We start from the raw sequence: 21887 nt of genomic DNA on the forward strand, positions 1-21887 counted from the left end.
ACACACTTTACGGTTAAAGGCAGCTCAGACAGAGAAGGAAGCATCAAATAAAGGGTGTTGGGAAGATCCGCCCAGTATGGGAGATGCATGCTGAAAGTAGACTATAGACCGAACATGATTGCCACTCAATTCCTGTTCTTCAAACCACAGCACCCAAAAGGAGAGAGAGAACAAAAGGGAATGCCCTGCCACAGAGGCAGGGTGGGATGGGAGGATGGGGGGTGGGAGGGATACTGGGACTAGTGGTGGTAGAGAATGGTCACTGGTTGAGGGATGAGTACTGGATCATTGTATAACTGAAACCATAGCACAAAAATTTGTAAGTCTACAACTGTACCTCATGGTGTTTCACTAATAAAAATTTAAAAAAGGTGCTGGCCTTGATAGAGAAAATTATTAATAGACAAGTATACTAATAATTTTATGCACCTTTTTAGTGTTTTTAGATTAGAAATAAAGTCATTTTACAAATATTCAAGATAGTGTGATATATATTCTTAGACATTTTCTACTCTTAACTATGATGTATACACTTATTCTTCCTGATGTTCCCAGGTTATATGAAAAGAGCAGGGTTGGGGGGAATGTAGATCAGTGGTAAATGATATGTTTGAAACCCTTGGTTTAATTATCAGCAGCCTCTCCCTCACACTCTCCCCCCAACATTGAAAGGACCAATAATTTCATGCATTTAAATCATTGGCATTGAGTGAGATAATTATCACAGAGTTTTGTGCCATCTTTCTGTAGAAGTTTGTCATGTTTGTGTGATTTGTCTTTTCTTAAGCCCCTTGAGTTCTTCTTGTAAAGTTGGTATTGAGTCTATAAGTTTCCGAGCTATTGTTTATCTCTGAAATCCTGTATGGTTCCTTCAGAAAAACAAACGAAAGTCTGGTTGGGTAAAGTATTCCTGGTGAGGCATTAATTTCATTGAATTTAAAAAATCCCACTATTTTTTGGGAGATTGATGGACAGATAATCTGCTACAACTTTTGTTTTTGTTTTTGGGTCACACCCAGAGATGTGCTAAGGGATTACTCCTGGTTCTGTGCTCAGGAATTTCTCCTGGAGGTGCTTGGGGACCATATGAGATGCTGAGGATCAAATCAGGGTTGACTGCATGCAAGGCCAACACTCTACTCTCTGTACTATTGCTCCAGTCCCTGATTACAACCTTAAACAATGAGAACTGTCAGTAATTACCATATCCTACTTGATATTTTAAGAAGTTGAGTTTTTACAAACATGGAGGTCTTCGAATTACTTTCTACTTTTTTTTGCACAGTATTAGACACTTAGGGGGGGATAAATATTCTTTTTCTATGTAGGAGTACTGCTATTTATTCAGCCACTGATTAGCTAATTGAATTGGGCATGAACTCCACCTTACATTTTTTTCATAATTTTATTTATTTATTTATTTTTCTTATATTTATTTATTGAATCACTGTGGGAAAAGTTACAAAGCCTTGTATGACCAAGGTTTGTATGAACAAGGTTTAATTCTTGGTCATACAAAGATCAAACACCTTTCCCTTCACCACCAAGAACCCCCTCCCACCTCTCCTAATGCCTGTGAGGCAGATGATTTCTACTTAACTCTTCTCTACATTGATTACATTATTTCGACAAAAGGTGCACCATTATTGTTTAGAATTCCCCCCTCCCAACAATCAGCATTGTGAAATACTTTGTTTTCTATAGCCGGTTATGAGAATCATAAAATCATAAAATAAAATTTTGGATTTCTGTAGAGGGCCAGATAATTACGAGATTGGTTTCTGTGCGTCTGGTGTTATGGCTGTGCTGGAGAGCCACTCGTGGGGGGCAACTCGTGACCTCAGTAGGGCGTGAAGGACGAGCCAGTACCGTCCCCCTTCCCATGAGACTGCAGTTGCCTTGTCCCCTCCGGCTCAGATCTGGCTTTCCTATAAGCTCCCAGGCAGTGGCCACCTTGCTGCTGCAGGTAGGGCGGGGGGAAGGCGGAAGGGAGCAACACCCTTTCCCTCCCAGGAAGGCATGGCGCCATAGTTTAACTCATGGTCCATTCACTTTTCTGCTGTAAGCTGCCGGGATCTGGACTAAGTCCTTTTGCCTCTGGAGCCATAGCCATGCCAGAGAGCCGCTTGGGTGGGGCAGACTTGTGACCTCGGTAGATCATGAAGGATAAGGGGGGATAAATATTCTTGAAAAACTATTTCATATTATTGAATACGTTACAGTCATTTTGATTCATGTTATGCTGCTAACAGTACAAATTATGTAAGAAATCATCTATGTAAATGTAAATTTCATACATATTAATGGATCTTTTCTTTGTAAAGTGTTTAAACAAGTCCAAAGCAATTTATTATTGTTCCTCAGTGAATATAAAATTGTTTGGAAAAAATACAATTAAATATTAATGACAATAAAAATAACTTAAATCAATGTAAATAGAAGGCAAGTCCACATAGATAAGAAGATGGGCCCTGCCAGAAGGGCCCCAAGCACAGGTGGTGTGATACCAAAATAAGAACAACAACAGTAGCAACAAGAAACCAAATTGTCTTTGAGTTTCCTAATAGTCAAAATAACAAGACAAGACTAGAAGTAAAAATATTTAAATTGATAATTTTTCATGTAAGGAACAATATCTTCAGGAACTAATGTTTTGGAAATAAAAGAACAAAACTTGTGAAATATTTTTTCTCTTTAAACAAAATCCTATAGTGTTGGATGTAGTTTATGGTACTCACATTTCAGGCACAAGATGGCGCTCTTTATCTAGTGGAAGGATTTCAAGGGTTGGTTTTTCCACAGCCAGGAACTTCCCATACAAAAGAACTCCATCATGCCGGATGCTACCGGTAAAGGATTCTTTGAAACTTCTAAAAATTTCGGCGAGATTTTAAACCTGAAACCGGAGTCTCCAGTGCTGTAGGGTGAGGAATCTTATTTTGGATGTCGAAGTCATATGAAATGTTCAGGTGTCGAAGAAGGGGATTGAGCGCTCGGCGGCTGTTGCTCTTCTCCATGCTGCTCCTCGCATCCTGGGAGGCAGGGAGCGGTCAGGTCCATTACTCGGTCCCGGAAGAGGCCAAACACGGCACGTTCGTGGGTCGCATCGCCCAGGACCTGGGGCTGGAGCTGGCGGAGCTGGTGCCGCGCCTGTTCCGGGTGGCATCCAAGGACTGTGGGGACCTTCTAGAGGTAAACTTGCAGAATGGCATTTTGTTTGTGAATTCTCGGATCGACCGCGAGGATCTGTGCGGGCGGAGGGCGGAGTGCAGCCTCCACCTGGAGGTGATCGTGGACCGGCCGCTACAGGTTTTCTACGTGGAGGTGGAGGTGAAGGACATTAACGACAACCCGCCAGTGTTTTCTTTAGGGGAACAAAAATTGCTGATTTGGGAATCTAAGCAACCCGACTCGCGTTTTCCGCTAGAGGGAGCTACTGATGCGGATATAGGAGAGAATGCTCTATTGACCTACAGACTCAGCCCAAACGAGTATTTTTCTTTAGAATTACCAACAACTAGCAAACCGACTAAAAGACTGTCGCTTACACTAAAGAAATTTCTGGACAGAGAGAAAACTCCTGAACTGAATTTACTACTGACGGCTACAGATGGGGGAAAACCAGAGCTCACGGGTACTGTTCAACTCTTCATCCGCGTGTTGGATATTAACGACAATGACCCGGAATTTGATCAATTAGAATACAAGGTAAGATTAATGGAAAACGCGGATAAGGAAACGTTCGTGATAAAGCTAAACGCCACAGATCGAGATGAAGGAGTCAATGCAGAGATAACATACTCCTTGAGATCCATTAAGCCCTATGGAAAACCCTTATTTACATTGGATAAGTACAATGGAGAAATGAGGGTCAATGGAACATTAGATTATGAAGAAACCAAGTTTTATGAAATTGAAGTACAGGCCACAGATAAAGGCACTCCCCCCATGGCAGGTCACTGTACAGTCTTGATAGAAATCTTAGATGTCAATGACAATGTCCCTAAAATTACCGTGACTTCGCTGTCTCTGCCTATCAGAGAAGACGCTCCACCTAGCACCGTCATCGCACTCATCAGCGTGTCCGACGGAGACTCCGGTGCCAATGGACAAATCACCTGCTCCCTAACACCCAACGTTCCTTTCAAACTGGTGTCCAACTTCAAAAACCGCTATTCACTGGTGCTGGACAGCGCTCTGGACCGCGAGAGCGTGTCCAACTACCAGGTGGTGGTGACCGCGCGTGACGGGGGCTCGCCCCCGCTGTGGACCACAGCCAGCGTGTCTGTGGAGGTGTCCGACGTGAACGACAACGCGCCCGCATTCGCACAGCCCGAGTACACGGTGTTCGTGAAGGAGAACAACGCGCCCGGCCGCCACATCTTCACGGTGTCAGCGCGCGACGCGGACGCGCAGGACAACGCGCGCGTGTCGTACTCGCTGGTGGAGCGGCGGGTGGGCGAGCGGCTGCTTTCGAGCTACGTGTCTGTGCACGCGGAGAGCGGCAAGGTGTTTGCGCTGCAGCCGCTGGACCACGAGGAGCTGGAGCTGCTGCGCTTCCAGGTGAGCGCGCGCGACGCGGGCGTGCCGCCGCTGGGCAGCAACGTGACGCTGCAGGTGTTCGTGCTGGACGACAATGACAACGCGCCCGCGCTGCTGCCCATGGGCGCGGGCTCGGGCTCGCTGGGGGGCGTGCGCAGCGAGCTTGTGTCGCGCTCGGTGGGCGCGGGCCACGTGGTGGCGAAGGTGCGCGCCGTGGACGCCGACTCGGGCTACAACGCGTGGCTGTCGTACGAGCTGGCGCCGGCGGCGGGCGGCGCGCGCAGCCCGTTCCGCGTGGGGCTGTACACGGGCGAGATCAGCACGACGCGCGGCCTGGACGAGGCGGACGCGGCGCGCCAGCGCCTGCTGGTGCTGGTGAAGGACCACGGCGAGCCGGCGCTCACGGCCACAGCCACCGTGCTGCTGTCATTGGTGGAGAGTGGCCAGGCGCCCAAGGCGTCGTCGCGGGCGGCGTTGGCGGGCGCGGCGGCGGCGGCGGGCCCCAGCGCGGCGCTGGTGGACGTGAACGTGTACCTGATCGTGGCCATCTGCGCCGTGTCCAGCCTGCTGGTGCTCACGCTGCTGCTGTACACGGCGCTGCGCTGCTCGGCGCCGGCCCGCGAGGCGGCGTGTGCGGCGGGGAAGGCCGCGCTGGTGAGGCCGAGTGCGGTGGGGAGCTGGTCGCACTCACAGCAGAGGCGGCAGAGGGTGTGCTCTGGGGAGGCTCCGCCCAAGACTGACCTCATGGCCTTCAGCCCCTGCCTGCCTCCAGGACAGGAGAGAGAAGATGGATGTGAAAGCCAGGAGGTTACAAATCACTCAGGGCAGGTATGTTTTATAGATTCTTCTTTTTAAGTTTAAGTTTTTAAAATATACTTCTAATGCGGCCCAGAGATGGTTCAACAGATCAGAGTGTATGCTTTGCAGGCAGTTGCCTATAATTCCAAGACAACAAAGTATGGCTCCACCAGCATGCAGGAAGTATATCCTCACAAAAGAATCTACTTCACAGGAGAATTTACTGCTCTATTTCCAGTATCCCTTTAAAGAGCATTGGAAGTAAATAATATACCAGATTACACATATGTCTTAGTTTGTTCGTATGAAGAATCAGGTTTTGCTAATGCATATTTCATTTCTCCATTAAAAGATTCAACAGCGAGTTTTATTCCATCACTTCATTCGGGAGAAATTTTATGATTTTCACCAATCTATATATGTCTGTTGTTTGGGGGCCACAGATGGCTGTGCTCAGGGCTTACTCCTGACTCTGCATTAGGGATTCATTCCTGGTGGACCTGGGTTGTAAGGGATCGAATCCGGGTCAGCCATGTGTAAGGCAACTGTCTTACCAGCTGTACTATCTCTATGGCCCCCACTTTATTTTTATTTCAATCTTCAGTTATGTAGAAAATGGCTCATGATTAGTTGGATTTATTATACCTTTTATTAACCTTGCCTTGCTGTCCTTATATTATTCTGATTCTTGGCTTTTCTCAATCTTGCTTTGAATCATTTTCATTGGTCAGAAACTAGTTACCTTTTCCCCTGTGGTGTTAAACATTCATTATATATTTATTATATACTACATAGCCTTTAATTTATATCCACTTCTAATACCTGCTTCCAAATTATTTGCAGAAAAAAATGCATGTTCATGTGTCTTCTCTTTGAAATAGTATACATACATTTTCCGTCTACTTTGGTTTGTGAAATGGGCCTTTTATTGACTAAACACTTATATTGCACTTCATATTTGTTTCCACAGCAAACTAGGCAAATAAAGTTATTCATGTTATTTAAACAAGTCACTCCAACTCTCTACTAGCATAGCTTGTAATATCTGCAAAATTTGCTAGCTGTCTTAATCTCCTGCTCAAATAATTCATTTATAATTAAAAACCTTAACTTTACGGAAGTGTTGCATATTGGCAATTATTAAATTCATTCACCACTTTAAATTTTCTTCATCTCTAGTCTTGGTTAAATTTGTTTCTACATGGTATAATCCCATCCAAAGAAATTAGTGAAGATTATTTACCTGTAATTAGTTCTGATTCCATACTCTAACTACATGTACTATGGTAGAATATAACCCTTTGAGATAGCAGTGAACTTCCACAGCATTCCATTTTAAGTTTAAGTTTTTAAAATATACTTCTAATGTGGCCCAGAGGTGGTTCAACAGATCAGGGTGTATGCTTTGCAGGCGCAAAATTTGAGGACTCCATGATGAAATCTATAGTCCCACCTCAGGGCAGAAAGTTTTACCACAATATTAATTGACTAGACCCACTCCAAACTATTCAACAAGATTAGACTATAAAATAATATTTCAGACTTAGTAAGTCATAAGATATATAGCTTGTCTACATAATACAATGAGTGTTATCTGTGAATGATACACCATTATTGAAAAGTAACAAAGATCTTGAAATATTTTTAAAATGTAGTGATTCTTTTACACATGTAGTTGAAGTCCGTAATAATCAATGTACAATTTAGATTATTACAAACATATGGACTAATTAAAAACTTTAATGACTTTTATAGTTGTTCTTAACTTAAGGATTACATTTTATGCCATAAAATTATCATTTTAATTTAAAAATTTTCAGTTGTAGACTCTGATGAGTATGGCCCCAAAATAAATACACTAAAGTGATATTGACTTGAACTTTAGTGGGTATTTAAATTCCGTACTTAGTTGTTTGCACCTGTGAATTATTGTTTTAGTTTTCCTTAAAGCTAGTCTTAAATTAATGATTAAAATCATAAGAAGTTTTTTATTCTTCTTTACTTCATAGCAAATTTTGCTTCTCTAGAGAAGAATATTTTGAATAAATATTACTGGTCTTAAGGGAAAGTTTTAGAAGAAAACCAAATTTAATTGGAGTTCAGATTATTTTGTCTTCAAAAACATTGGATCTAAAACATTTCACAAGATGATTTTCATATTAGTGCTCCACTGATGTTTTAAAACCTTGTGAAATTTGGAATAGTCTACTGAACAATTTGCAGGAAAGCATTACTTCTTGAATAAACTTTGCAGAATGTGTACCCAAACATCATTTGAATATTTAAGACATGAAAGTCACCACATCAATAATCAGAAAACAATCACATCTTTCTTACTTATGAAGTATTATAATAATCACCAGAGCTATTGATAGAGTTATTTATGTGAATGAAATATTTTGTCAATAGAAATATTTAATTTATTTCTTTACTAAAAGGTAAAGGTAAAGGCCCTCCCGTTGATCGTCGATTTGCTCGAGCGGGCCCAGTAATGTCTCCATTGGAGACTTTGTTGTTACTGTGTCTGGCATATCGAATACTCTCGGTAGCTTGCCGGGCTCTCCGAGAGGGGTGGAGGAATCGAACTTCGGGTCAGCCATGTTGGCCGCGTATAAGGCGAACGCCCTAAATCTCATTTTCTTAAAATTCTTTTGTATTGTGCCATAAAGGATAACTCATGAAACTGGATTGTGTAAGAATGGGATGATGCATAGTTTCTTAATTTTATTCTCCATGATAGTTAGAGCCTGGCAAGCTACCATATTCGATATTCCAAACACAGTAACAAGTCTCACAATGTTACTGGGTCCGCTCGAGCAAATTGATGAACAATGGGAGGACAGTGACAGTGACAGTGATAGTTAAAGAGTAACTTCTGATTTAACATATTTCAATGATTATCTTGTGATTAATTTTGATAATTATTTTAAAATAATGATATAGAGAAGTATCTTTTGTTACTAATATATATCAAGTAGACATTTACTGATTATCCATAAAAATATCCTAACACAAAACAATTTAAAGTATACAGGAACAGTAAACCCAGAGAACCTTAGAGTCTTTCTTGTATTTACATGATCAGTCACATGATGTCGCTATACACTAAAAAGGTGAAAAGGCAACGTTTTGTCTCCAAGCTCAGATTCCGCCCATTCATAGACTAGGATCGACTCCATGTTGACCGGGATGCTGAGTAAAAATTACCAAATACATACTTACAGAAATAGGAGGCTGCCCAAAAGATTCTAGGACCAGAATTCGCTTGAGTGACACTCCCACATCGGTGTTCTCATCACCTGCAATGAAGTTTTACTGGCGAGGAAGCTGGGGATGTCAGTGTCTGCTGCGCTTGCTTTTGCTCCTCGCATCCTGGAAGGCAGGGAGCGGTCAGGTCCATTACTCGGTCCCGGAAGAGGCCAAACACGGCACGTTCGTGGGTCGCATCGCCCAGGACCTGGGGCTGGAGCTGGCGGAGCTGGTGCCGCGCCTGTTCCGGGTGGCGTCCAAGGACCGCGGGGACTTTCTGGAGGTAAATCTGCAGAATGGCATTTTGTTTGTGAATTCTCGGATCGACCGCGAGGATCTGTGCGGGCGGAGGGCAGAGTGCAGCCTCCACCTGGAGGTGATCGTGGACCGGCCTCTGCAGGTTTTCTACGTGGAGGTGGAGGTGAAGGACATTAACGATAACCCGCCTGTGTTCAGAGAAGGAAAACAAACCGTACTTATTTCTGAATCTGCGCCTCTGAATTCTCATTTTCCTCTAGAGGGCGCTTCTGATGCGGATATCAGCATAAACTCTCTTCTGATCTATAGGTTAAGTCCAAATGAATATTTTTCTCTTAAGACTGTAACGAAAAACGATAAAACCATGTTGCCTGAATTAGTTCTTCAGAATTCACTGAATAGAGAGGAAACGCCAGAACTTCAGTTATTACTGACTGCGGTGGATGGTGGTAAACCCGAGTTAACTGGATCTGTTCAGATTCAAGTAATCATACTGGATGTGAACGACAATGCTCCGGAGTTTGAGAAACCTGTTTACAAAGCAGTGCTGTTGGAGAATGTCCAAAACGGCACTAAAGTGATACAACTAAATGCTTCTGATCCAGATGAAGGGCTGAACAAAGAAATTACCTATGGAATCAGAATGGTTTTGCCAGTGAGTGACTACTGTATGTTTTCAATAAATTCAGAAACAGGTGAAATCAGAATTTATGGGAAACTGGATTTTGAAGAGAATAATGAGTATGAAATTCAGGTGCAAGCCAGTGATAAAGGGATTCCTTCCATGGCAGGTCACTGCACTGTCCTAGTGGAAGTTCTGGACCTGAATGACAATACCCCTGAGGTAATGATCACTTCACTGTCGCTCCCGGTTCGTGAAGATGCCAAGGTGGGTACTGTCATCGCTCTAATCAGCGTATCCGACCGAGATTCCGGTGCCAATGGGCAAGTCACCTGTTACCTAACGCCCAACGTTCCCTTCAAGCTGCTGTCCAAATTCAAGAACCGCTATTCACTGGTGTTGGACAGTGCCTTGGACCGCGAGAGCGTGTCCAACTACCAGGTGGTGGTGACCGCGCGTGACGGGGGCTCGCCCCCGCTGTGGACCACAGCCAGCGTGTCTGTGGAGGTGTCCGACGTGAACGACAACGCGCCCGCATTCGCGCAGCCCGAGTACACGGTGTTCGTGAAGGAGAACAACGCGCCCGGCTGCCACATCTTCACGGTGTCAGCTCGCGACGCGGACGCGCAGGACAACGCGCGCGTGTCGTACTCGCTAGTGGAGCGGCGGGTGGGCGAGCGGCTGCTTTCGAGCTACGTGTCTGTGCACGCGGAGAGCGGCAAGGTGTTTGCGCTGCAGCCGCTGGACCACGAGGAGCTGGAGCTGCTGCGCTTCCAGGTGAGCGCGCGCGACGCGGGCGTGCCGCCGCTGGGCAGCAACGTGACGCTGCAGGTGTTCGTGCTGGACGACAATGACAACGCGCCCGCGCTGCTGCCCACGGGTGTAGGCGCGGGCTCGCTGGGGGGCACGCACAGCGAGCTTGTGTCGCGCTCGGTGGGCGCGGGCCACGTGGTGGCGAAGGTGCGCGCCGTGGACGCCGACTCGGGCTACAACGCGTGGCTGTCATACGAGCTGGCGCTGGCAGCGGGCGGTGCGCGCAGCCCGTTCCGCGTGGGGCTGTACACGGGCGAGATCAGCACGACGCGCGGCTTGGACGAGGCGGACGCTGCGCGCCAGCGCCTGCTGGTGCTGGTGAAAGACCACGGCGAGCCGGCGCTCACGGCCACGGCCACCGTGCTGCTGTCGCTGGTGGAGAGCGGCCAGGCGCCCAAGGCGTCGTCGCGGGCGGCGTTGGCGGGCGCGGCGGCGGCGGCGGCGGGCCCCGGCGCGGCGCTGGTGGACGTGAACGTGTACCTGATCGTGGCCATCTGCGCCGTGTCCAGCCTGCTGGTGCTCACGCTGCTGCTGTACACGGCGCTGCGCTGCTCGGCGCCGGCCCGCGAGGCGGCGTGTGCGGCGGGGAAGGCCGCGCTGGTGAGGCCGAGTGCGGTGGGGAGCTGGTCGCACTCACAGCAGAGGCGGCAGAGGGTGTGCTCTGGGGAAGCACAGCCCAAGACTGACCTCATGGCCTTCAGCCCCAGCCTTCCACAGTCAGGAGAAGATTCTCAAAATTCTTCCACTGAAGTAAGTAATTGATATAATTAAAAAACATATATAAGTAAAAGAATATGTTCGGTTATTGTTACGTTTACCTCTTTTATTTGTAATGCATCTTTCTATTATGAAAATTCTCTCTTTTATGATTTTAGTCATTTTTATTTTGTTGCAAAACTTTGTCTATTTTGCACAAGAGATATAGAGTTACAATAGAACCATTATATTTATTATTTCCCTTGGAAAATATTACTACATTTTAGAAATTAGTCTGTGTTTCTTAGAACGTTAATGTTCTAACTTAAAATTTCAGATAATTTGAACCACTGTTAGTTTCCAGATATCCTTAAATCTATTTCTTTACTTCTCTTCATATAATTATACTTATGAATTAACTTTTAATACTCATTCTAATTTCAAACAGTCACCTTCTCCCAAGTACTATAATAGATTAAGAAATGATTTATAAATATTTCACCTTTGCTGTTCACACTGAGTAACTTTGTTCAAGTGAATTGGCTGCTATCCTTATTTCCATAAAATCACTTAATCACTTAATCACTTAATCCCCGTTATTCATCAATTTATTCGAGCAGGTGCCAGTAACGTCTCCATTCATCCCGGTTGCGTGCTAGCGTAGCCCAATGGTATCTGTTCGTTCTAGGAACATGCAGAGCCTCAAACCGATCATTTAGGGTCTTGACGAAGAAGTCTGACCATCTTATAGGTGGGCGTCCACGTGATCTTTTGATGTCCCGTGGAATCCAATCAGTAATGGCTCTATTCCAACGGTTGTCTGTAAACCTCATTATGTGTCCAGCCCATCTGATTTTTGATGTCTTGGCAAATGAGATAGCGTCCCTGATTCTTGAGGGTTGACGAAGATCAGAACTTCGGATTCTATCTCTCATTTGAGTGAATCGTGATATTCCAAGCATAGTTCTTTCGATTCCTCTTTGAGAGACCCAAATAGCGTTCTCATCCTGTTTTCGTAGGGTCCAGGTCTCTGAGGCATATGTTAATGCAGGAAGAATAGTGGAATCAAAGAGATGTGCTCGTAGCTGGAGGTTCTTTGTCCTTTTAGTTATTTCTTCAATGCTCTTGAAGGCATTCCAAGCCGCTCTCTTCCTCCTGCGCAACTCAGGTGCCAGGTCATTCATCATGTTGATTTCTCGACCTAGGTATATAAAACTGTTGCATTCGGAGATGGTGGTTCCGTTGAGAGTGAATGGAGCGTCAGGAACAAGGCTGTTTCTCATAAACATTGTCTTCATAAGATTTAGCTGTAGTCTGACCTTTCCACATTCACGGTCAAAGTCGTTCAGCATTTGTGCCGCTTGGCTGATGTTTGGTGTTATTAGAACGATGTCATCAGCAAAGCGGAGGTGGTGTAGTTGCTGACCATCTATCTTCACTCCCATGTTTTCCCATTCCAGTCGTCGCATGATGTTCTCGAGGGTGGCACTGAAGAGTTTTGGTGAAATGGTATCACCCTGCCGAACCCCTCTCTTGATATGGATGATTACTTCTTTGTAGAATGGTGAGATCTTGGTAGTGAATCCGCAATAGAGCTCACGAAGGATCCTGATGTATTGAGTTTGTACGCCCTGATTGGCTAGGGCTTCCATGACCGCTTCCGTCTCAACAGAATCAAAGGCCTTCTTTAAATCAATGAATGTTAGACAGAGCGGCATCTTGAACTCCCAAGATACCTCAATGAGCTTGGTTATTGTGTGGATATGGTCAATGGTACTGAATCCTTTTCGGAATCCAGCTTGTTCATATGGTTGTCCTTCATCTAGTGTTCTGCTAATCCTATTCAGGATGACTCGAGTGAATAGTTTGTAGATGACAGACAATAGGCAGATTGGGCGATAGTTGCCAATGTCGTGGATGTCTCCTTTCTTGTATAGTAGTACAGTCCTGCTGGTTTTCCATTGGGTTGGAACCTTGCATTCAGACAGGTAGCGTGTGAAGAGTTGAGCCAATGTATTGATGAGTACTGATGGTAAGTTCTTCAGGTGTTCAGGTCTGATCTTGTCTGGGCCAGGTGCTCTTTGTTTCTTTACCGACGAGATGGCATGTTGGATTTCGGAAGGGAGAACATTGGGAACGACATATCCATCATGTGGTATGTGGTATGTGGGCAAGTGGATGTGGCTATTAAAGAGATCTGAGTAGAAGTCATGAATAATCTTCTCCATTGCCCTTCTGGAAGATGTGATAGATCCATCATGATGTTGGATGGCAGTCATCTTGGTTTTGTAGTTGGTGAAGGACAGGCGGGCATTACAAATGTTTTTCCCAGCTTCTGCTGCATCTACCAGTACTGCTGCTCTCCTGTTTTTGAGGTCATCCTTGATGGCTTCTCTGCACTGTTTTGCCAGTTCGGATGTTCGCTTGTGGTTGCCTGAGGCATGTGCCAAGCCACGTTGGCGAATAAGTTCAAGAGTATTCGAAGAAAGACGGTTTTTTGTGCTTATCTCTCTCTTGGCTCTCCTTGCACAATCATGGAGGTTGTGCACATTACACTTTAATAAATGTGGCTCACTACCGGCAGTTTCTATCTTTGTTGTCTATGCACCAACATCCAGTTATGGTGAAAGAGAAACTGAGAAATTCTACATGGAGCTGGAGAAGTTCTATAAAGAAGATCACACCTTCTACAAGATCATTGTCGGTGATTTTAAGCCAAGATAGGACCAAGAAGATCAGTCGATGAACTCCACATCGGAACCCATGGCCTGGAATGGAATGAACAGGGTGACAGACTGTCTGAGTTCATCAAGTCAACCAAAACCTTCCATGGTAACTCACAATTCCAAAAGGCTGAATCTAAACGTTGGACATGGGAGTCTCCCGATGGACAGTTCCACAATGAAATAGACCACATCATATTCAATCGGCGGTTTTGCCTAACCAATGTTGCTGTTGTCCCAAAATTCCAAACGGGATCAGACCACCGTCTTCTTCGTGCAAAATTGTACCTCAGAGAACGAGGAGAAAAGAATGCAAGGTTTAAGAAGAGGACTCCCAGAACAACCACCAACTGGGAGCTCTTTGGCTCTATTGCGGCAACATGGGAAGATGCCGTCATTGACAACATTCCATAAAATATACTATATATTTAAAGTATAATATTCACATACATCATTATAACCCATTCTATCGTCATAAACTACTTATGACATATTTTAATTGATAGTTTAAAATAAATAAACTTAATTTTTGCATATTTTTTGCAATTTCGCTTTTAATTTTAGAATCACGATCACAATCATCCTGTTGTTCATCGATTGCCTTGAGCAGGCCCAGTAACGTCTCCTTCGTCCTAGCCCTGAGATTTTAAACAGTGCCATATTCAAGGCTCTTTCAGGGTTAGGAGAATGAGACCCATCATTGTTACTGGTATTTAGCATATTGGGTACGCCATGGGGAGTTTGCCAGACTCTGCCGTGTGGGCAGGTAACATTCGGTAGCCTGCCAGATTGTCCAAAGAATGAGATAATAAGATGTCACGCAGCCACAAATGCGGCCACACACTCCGGGAGCTGGGTCTTGGCCGTTGATGGGATTACACGGTACCAGGGGGCCAGTTGGTGGGTGTGACCCCTGCCTACTGGAAGATGGAGGATCTGGGTGGAGGATGCTCATCCCTGATCCGAGCAGGCTTGGAGATCACAGCCCCGGGACCTGCATGCCTTTGTTCCTCTGCCATAGGAGAACTTGAATAGTAATACCTTCATGCATGTGGAGAGTGGTCTCAGCATGGTGGTGGCTGGTTCTGGAGGTCTTCCTTTCATTTTAGAATATGGAATAAAAATGTTAAATCTCTTTTACTAAATATATGGTATTGATTTTATAATAAGATTTCATATTGATGGTAAGAATTTGCTTACTGTTCCTCTTACATGTTATAAGCAGAGGTGGGATCTAGAAATTAGAAAGTATTTCATGATGAATATCTTGAAAAATATATAACATTTAAATTGGACATTATTACAGATAGTGAAAGAAGTACGACTAAATTAGTAGAACTTGAATAGTAAATGTATATTTGAAGGATATGTAGGGAGAGTTTCAAGGTAGAAAAACTAGTAAATACTGTTTTTTGGGTGCCACCTGGCAGTGCTCAGTACTTATTCCTGATTCTGTACTCAGGGATGACCACTGGTGGTGCATGGGGGACTGTATATGTCATCAGTTTGGTTTCATGCAAGACAAGCACCCTAACCACTGTACTATTACTAAAAGGGATCAAAGTAAATACATATGAGAGTCATTGACAAGTCAAAGGAGTCAAGTAAGTGTAACCCAATGTAAATAAGAGAAAAATGAAAGTAGCAGATGGCAGACATTTTTACTTTAGTCACCCAGAAGATGAGACTTCATGAACTAAAATGCATACTGAGTAATAAAAAATTTTGTGTGTGGGTTAGTGTTTTTAGTGGAGAGAAAAATTGAATAAAATATTACTTATGTTTCTAGGAAGAACATTAAAATTGGAAAGTTGGGTGTGGGACTCAGAAGAGCTTAGAGATGTAGATTTGGGAGTAATTAGCTTGGGAAAAAATTAATCCCTGACCAGATGAAATCACCAAAGGAGAGACTGACAAATGGAAAGCAATATATCTTAACAAAGAATATAGTTGCTGCCATAATAAATTACTGAAATTTGAGTGGCTTAAAACATTTTATTTTCTCACAATTTTGGAAAACAGAAGTCCAAAATTAAATTATTGACTGCTGAGGTGCAAGGAGAAAATCTACTACTCTTCCAGCTCCTGATGGCTGTTAGCTTTGTTTGGCTTGTGGCTACATCCCTCAATCTCTGCATCCATGATCACATAGCTGCCTTTGTTTTCATGTTTGTTATATAGGGAGTCTTGTGATTGCAATCAACACCTACCTGAATAATCCAGGACAATACTTTCAATATTCTTTTTTTTTTGCTTTTTGGGTCATACCTGGTGATTCACAGGGGTTACTCCTGGCTCTGCACCCAGGAATTACCGCTGGCTGTTCTCAAGGGACCATATGGGATGCTGGGAATTGAACCTGGGTTGGCTGCGTGCAAGGCAAACACCCTACCCGCTGTGCTATTGCTCCAGCCCCTCTCAGTATTACTAATTAAATACAATAGGCTTTAAATTTTACAAGTAATAAATTATGTCTATCCATATACAAACACTTATGTACATATATAATTTTAGTTAGAGATGTTTGAAAGTTTTTCTAGTACCTGGGAACAAAATCAAGTAAATACCAATTATTTTCCTTAGGGAACTGAAAAATAGAGAATGTAAAAAAAGTGTAACCACTGGGTTCCTATTTGATGACTTACCTCTCTGTGAAAATCATCTTAGAATCAGGTGGTGACAAAGAGATTGGAAATCAACGTAGAAGGGAAGAAAATATAGAAAACTTTCTGGAAAGAAGGGAAGAATTAATTTAAGAAGTCAAGGTAAAGGTGAGAATAAACTTGTAAAGAATATTTAATTCTGTGGTTGAGTAGCTGCTTTATATTAAGGAATTCAGTAGGAAGAATGGAGAAATGGAAAGTAAGGTTGTATTTTGTAAGCTAAAGAAAAATAAATAAGTAGATGATTCTAGGGCATCTGGAAGGGCATATTGAATTGTTGACTAGATAGTTTAGGTTAGGTGGAAAAGTTAGAAAGGTAGGGCCTGATAGACTCAAGGAACTATTTTAATTATAAGTGTAAATCCATATTAATGGGATAATACTATGTCATTCAACTTTTTACAGGGGAACAAAGATGTAGAAATAACCCAACTGTTATTTCCTATGTAGCTGTGCACAAAACAGGTGTGGGAATTATTGAAGCTATGCTACTTTTTTTGCCTTACAACATTTTTCTTCAGTAAAAATAGTTATAGCAAGAGATAAAAGTAGGATTCTTTCCCTTCCCTATTTGCTAAAGATATATTAACATTTGTGCCCACATGTTATTGCTTAGAGACTTAGACTCAGTTTATGTGGTGAAGTGACTTGTGGTATGAGGAAGTGAAGATTAAAGTTTAACTCATTAGTGATAAATGAAATTATATAGGTTACAGATACTAGGTATTTTTATACAGAGAGAATCCAGGGACTGGGTATATGCCTAAAAGGATTGGAGTGGGTTGTTTTCATGCAGAAGCCCCAGCTTGGCTCTCTAGCACCTGACCAGTCTGCTGAGTCCCATGGGCTGGAAGTAGCCTGATAGCAGTTCCTGGTGTGACCCAGAACAAAAACAGAAACAAGCAAACAAAAACCTAGATAAAATCTAGGACCTTTTGTTTATTTTGCTTTGTTTTGGTGGTACACCCAACTGTGCTCAGAGCTTACTCCTGGCTCTGCACTCAGGGGTCACTCCTGGTGGGTTGGGAGGGGGGAAATCATAAGAGGTGGCAGAAATCAAACCCGGGTTGGCTGCATGCAACAAGGTAATCACCCTACCTGCTGTACTATTGCTCCATTCCCAAATACAAAACTCTAAGCATTGCAATATTTAACCAATTCAAATAATTGCTTATATACTCTCTCTCTCTCTCTCTCTCTCTCTCACACACACACACTCACATTTAAAACCCTTGTGAACATTGACTGGGCACTTTCCTTAATCCCAAATATTTTATAAGCATTTCAATTTGTCTGGGGGTAATTTATAAATACATAGTGTATTTCTTTAAAAACTGACAAGTCACTTAGCAATATTTTCCACCTTCATCTTTTTATTCTTATGTGATGGTTGTGTTTCCATTTGAAGTCAATGGCTATTGTGTGAGCAGGTCTTAAAATTAACACTGGAGAAGGTCGTTTACATTAAAACATACAAGGCTATCCAGAGGCAAAAGAACTTAGTCCAGAGCCCGGCAGCTTATGGCAGAAAAGTGAATGCTCTGTGCATTAAACTATGGTGCCATGCCTTCCTGGGAGGGAAAGGGTGTTGCTCCCTTCCGCCTTCCCCCCTCCTCAGCAGCAAGGTGGCCATCGCCTCAGAGCTTATAGGAAAGCCAGATCTGAACCAGCGGGGACAAGGCAACTGCAGTCTCATGGGAAGGGGGACGGTACTGGCTCGTCCTTCACGCCCTACCGAGGTCACGAGTTGCCCCCCACGAGTGGCTCTCCGGCACAGCCATAACACCAGATGCACAGAAACCAATCTCATAATTATCTGGCTCTTCGCAAAAATCCAAAATCATTATATGATTCCCATAACCGGCTATAGAAAACAAAGTATTTCACAATGCCTTTTCAGCAATTCTGATTGTTGGGGGCGGAATTCTAAACAATAATGGTGCACCTTTTGTTGAAATAATGAATGTAATCAATGTAGAGAAGAGTTAAGTAGAAATCATCTGCCTCACAGGCATTGGGAGGGGTGGGAGGGGGGTATATTGAGGTTCTTGGTGGTGAAAAATGAGTACTGGTGAAGGGTAAGGTGTTTGATTATTGTATGACCAAGACTTAAACCTGAAAGCTTTGTAACTTTTCCCACAGTGATTCAATAAATACATAAATAAAATTATGAAAAAAGTAAGGTGGAGTTCATGCCCAATTCAGTGGCTGAATAAATAGCAATACTCCTACATAAAAATACAAGGCTATACCTAACCAGAGGTGATTTCCAAAAGGAATTGCAGAATATCTCCCCCTCTTCAAATATTCTGCATGGAAGTCTTACAAGTTGTAAAAATACATTTGTGGACAAATAAAACTTGTCCGGTTGTCAGCGAGCACTCATTGTTGTCAAAATAATAAATAAATAAATAAAATTTGGGGGAAATTTTGGAAATAAGAATTTAGTGTTCAGTTACATATTTTTAGTGGAACTTGAAATGCAAGAAAGAAACCGAGTATGAACCGAAAAAGTTGCCTTGTTTGCACTTCCACATTCGTGCGCATGGTGTCGCTCTTCACTGAGGATGTTTCCCGGAAGAAGGTGCCTCGGGTTGGTCCAGAGAATAACTGGTACTAGTGGGTATCTCTAGCGAATCCTTCAGCAATAGACAGTCATAAATTCGGAATTTAAGAAGCACCTTGAGGTAAGGTATTTTATATACTAAGGATACCTCTGAAGTCTTTTGGAAGTACTATGCTATTTTTTGGTCAAAGCGGCCCAGGAACCCGGTTCCTGCTGCTCTCTCTTCTCCTCGCATCCTGGGAGGCAGGGAGCGGCCAGGTCCACTACTCAGTCCCCGAGGAGGCCAAACACGGCACGTTCGTGGGCCGCATCGCCCAGGACCTGGGGCTGGAGCTGGCGGAGCTGGTGCCACGCCTGTTCCGGGTGGCGTCCAAGGACCGCGGGGACCTTCTGGAGGTAAATCTGCAGAATGGCATTTTGTTTGTGAATTCTCGGATCGACCGCGAGGAGCTATGCGGGCAGAACGCGGAGTGCAGTCTCCACCTGGAGGTGATCGTGGACCGGCCGCTGCAGGTTTTCTACGTGGAGGTGGAAGTGAAGGACATTAACGACAATCCGCCGGTGTTCGCGGAAAGTAAGAAAAGAATCATCATTCCAGAGTTGAGACCGCCGGAGACTAGGTTTCCACTAGATGGCGCATCTGATGCAGATATTGGAGTAAACTCTGCCTTGACCTACAGAATAAATCATAACGAGTATTTTGCTTTGGACACGCAAAATAATCGTGAACAAACATCTGCACTATCACTTGTTTTGAGGAAATCCTTGGACAGAGAGGAAATTCAGGAGCACAGTTTGTTATTGACAGCCAGTGATGGAGGTAAACCAGAGTTGACCGGCACTATGGAGCTGTTGATCACTGTCCTGGATGTGAATGACAATGCCCCAGAATTTGACCAGTTTATTTATAAAATGAGGATACCAGAGAACTCATTTATTGGTACATTAGTAATAAAGCTAAATGCCACAGACCCAGATGATGGCGCAAATGGAGATATAATCTACTCTTTTAGAAGTCCTGTACCATCAACTGTGTCATCTGCCTTTGTCATAAATACCGAATCTGGAGAAATTAGAACAAAAACTAAATTGGATTTTGAAGAGAAGAAATTGTATGAAATATCCGTGGAAGCAGTAGACAAAGGGAATATTCCAATGGTGGGTCATTGTACCGTTTTAGTAGAAATACTCGATATAAATGACAACTCCCCAGAAGTTACCATCACATCTCTGTCGCTCCCAGTTGGAGAAGATGCTCCCATAGGCACCGTTATTGCACTCATCAGCGTGTCTGATCAAGACTCCGGTGCCAATGCACAGGTGACTTGCTCAGTAACAAACAACGTTCCATTCAAGCTGGTGTCCAACTTCAAGAACCGCTATTCACTGGTGCTGGACAGCGCTCTGGACCGTGAGAGCGTGTCCAACTACCAGGTGGTGGTGATCGCGCGTGACGGGGGCTCGCCCCCGCTATGGGCCACGGCCAGCGTGTCTGTGGAGGTGTCCGACGTTAACGACAACGCGCCCGCATTTGCGCAGCCCGAGTACACGGTGTTCGTGAAGGAGAACAACGCGCCTGGCCGCCACATCTTCACGGTGTCAGCGCACGACGCGGACGCGCAGGACAACGCGCGCGTGTCGTACTCGCTGGTGGAGCGGCGGGTGGGCGAGCGGCTGCTTTCGAGCTACGTGTCTGTGCACGCGGAGAGCGGCAAGGTGTTCGCGCTGCAGCCGCTGGACCACGAGGAGCTGGAGCTGCTGCGCTTCCAGGTGAGCGCGCGCGACGCGGGCGTGCCGCCGCTGGGCAGCAACGTGACGCTGCAGGTGTTCGTGCTGGACGACAATGACAATGCGCCCGCGCTGCTGCCCATGGGCGCGGGCGCAGGCTCGCTGGGGGGCGCGCGCAGCGAGCTTGTGTCGCGCTCGGTGGGCGCGGGCCACGTGGTGGCGAAGGTACGCGCCGTGGACGCCGACTCGGGCTACAACGCGTGGCTGTCGTACGAGCTGGCGCCGGCGGCGGGCGGCGCGCGCAGCCCGTTCCGCGTGGGGCTGTACACGGGCGAGATCAGCACGACGCGCGGCCTGGACGAGGCGGACGCGGCGCGCCAGCGCCTGCTGGTGCTGGTGAAGGACCACGGCGAGCCGGCGCTCACGGCCACGGCCACCGTGCTCCTGTCGCTGGTGGAGAGCGGCCAGGCGCCCAAGGCGTCGTCGCGGGCAGCGTTGGCGGGCGCGGCGGCGGCGGCTGTGGGCCCCGGCGCGGCGCTGGTGGACGTGAACGTGTACCTGATCGTGGCCATCTGCGCCGTGTCTAGCCTGCTGGTACTCACGCTGCTGCTGTACACGGCGCTGCGCTGCTCGGCGCCGGCCCGCGAGGCGGCGTGTGCGGCGGGGAAGGCCGCGCTGGTGAGGCCGAGCGCGGTGGGGAGCTGGTCACACTCGCAGCAGAGGCGGCAGAGGGTGTGCTCTGGGGAGGCACCGCCCAAGACTGACCTCATGGCCTTCAGCCCCTGCCTGCCTCCAGTACTGAATTCTACAGAAAGAACTGATGAAACAGAAGGAGTTTCAGAACTTTTGAAAGACGTGAGTTTTTAAAATTTCAGATATTCGTTTCGTCTTCCTCAGAGTTTTCTAATATTTTTAGTTTTGGTTGAATGTTACTGAATTAGGGTTTTAATCATTTTTGTTTGTGCATTTTTCATAACACTGTTCTCCCCCTCCCTCTTGTTCATCGATTTTGCTCGAGTGGGCACCTGTAATGTCTCACAACAAATTGTGAGACTTGTTGTTACTTTTTTGGCTTATTGAATACATCACATGTAGCTTGCCAGGCTTTGCCATGCAGGTGAGATACTCTCGATCTGGCTTTCGGAGAGGGGCAGAAGAATTGAACCCAGGTCGGCCACGTGCAAGGCAAACACCCTTACCCGCTGTGCTATCGCTCCAGCCCATTTTTC

At 45.2% G+C, this 21887-nt stretch overlaps 3 protein-coding genes across 12 annotated transcripts in view; all 3 read left to right on the forward strand.

Annotated features, from left to right (window-relative positions):
• The window catches only part of LOC130033109 (protocadherin alpha-1-like), a 223822-nt gene that overhangs the window by 106842 nt on the left and 95093 nt on the right, over positions 1 to 21887 (forward strand).
• Positions 1 to 21887, forward strand: part of LOC130033107 (protocadherin alpha-C2) — a 243894-nt gene that overhangs the window by 94483 nt on the left and 127524 nt on the right. Inside the window, exon 1 of one of the 10 annotated variants that reach the window (XM_056124812.1) lies at positions 2879 to 5370. The exons of 8 other annotated variants lie outside the window; for them this stretch is intronic. In XM_056124812.1, coding sequence (XP_055980787.1) covers positions 2944 to 5370 — 2427 coding nt within the window. In that variant the 5' untranslated portion in view covers positions 2879 to 2943. Of the gene's footprint in view, positions 1 to 2878; positions 5371 to 8520; positions 11033 to 21887 lie in introns of those variants that run through there. One more of the 10 variants, XM_056124818.1, reaches the window with a different exon arrangement.
• The window catches only part of LOC130033108 (protocadherin alpha-3-like), a 202149-nt gene that overhangs the window by 85165 nt on the left and 95097 nt on the right, over positions 1 to 21887 (forward strand).

The sequence above is a fragment of the Sorex fumeus genome, unplaced genomic scaffold (genome assembly GCF_029834395.1).
Source record: "Sorex fumeus unplaced genomic scaffold, SorFum_2.1 ptg000051l, whole genome shotgun sequence".
In the NCBI taxonomy this organism is placed as follows: domain Eukaryota; kingdom Metazoa; phylum Chordata; class Mammalia; order Eulipotyphla; family Soricidae; genus Sorex; species Sorex fumeus.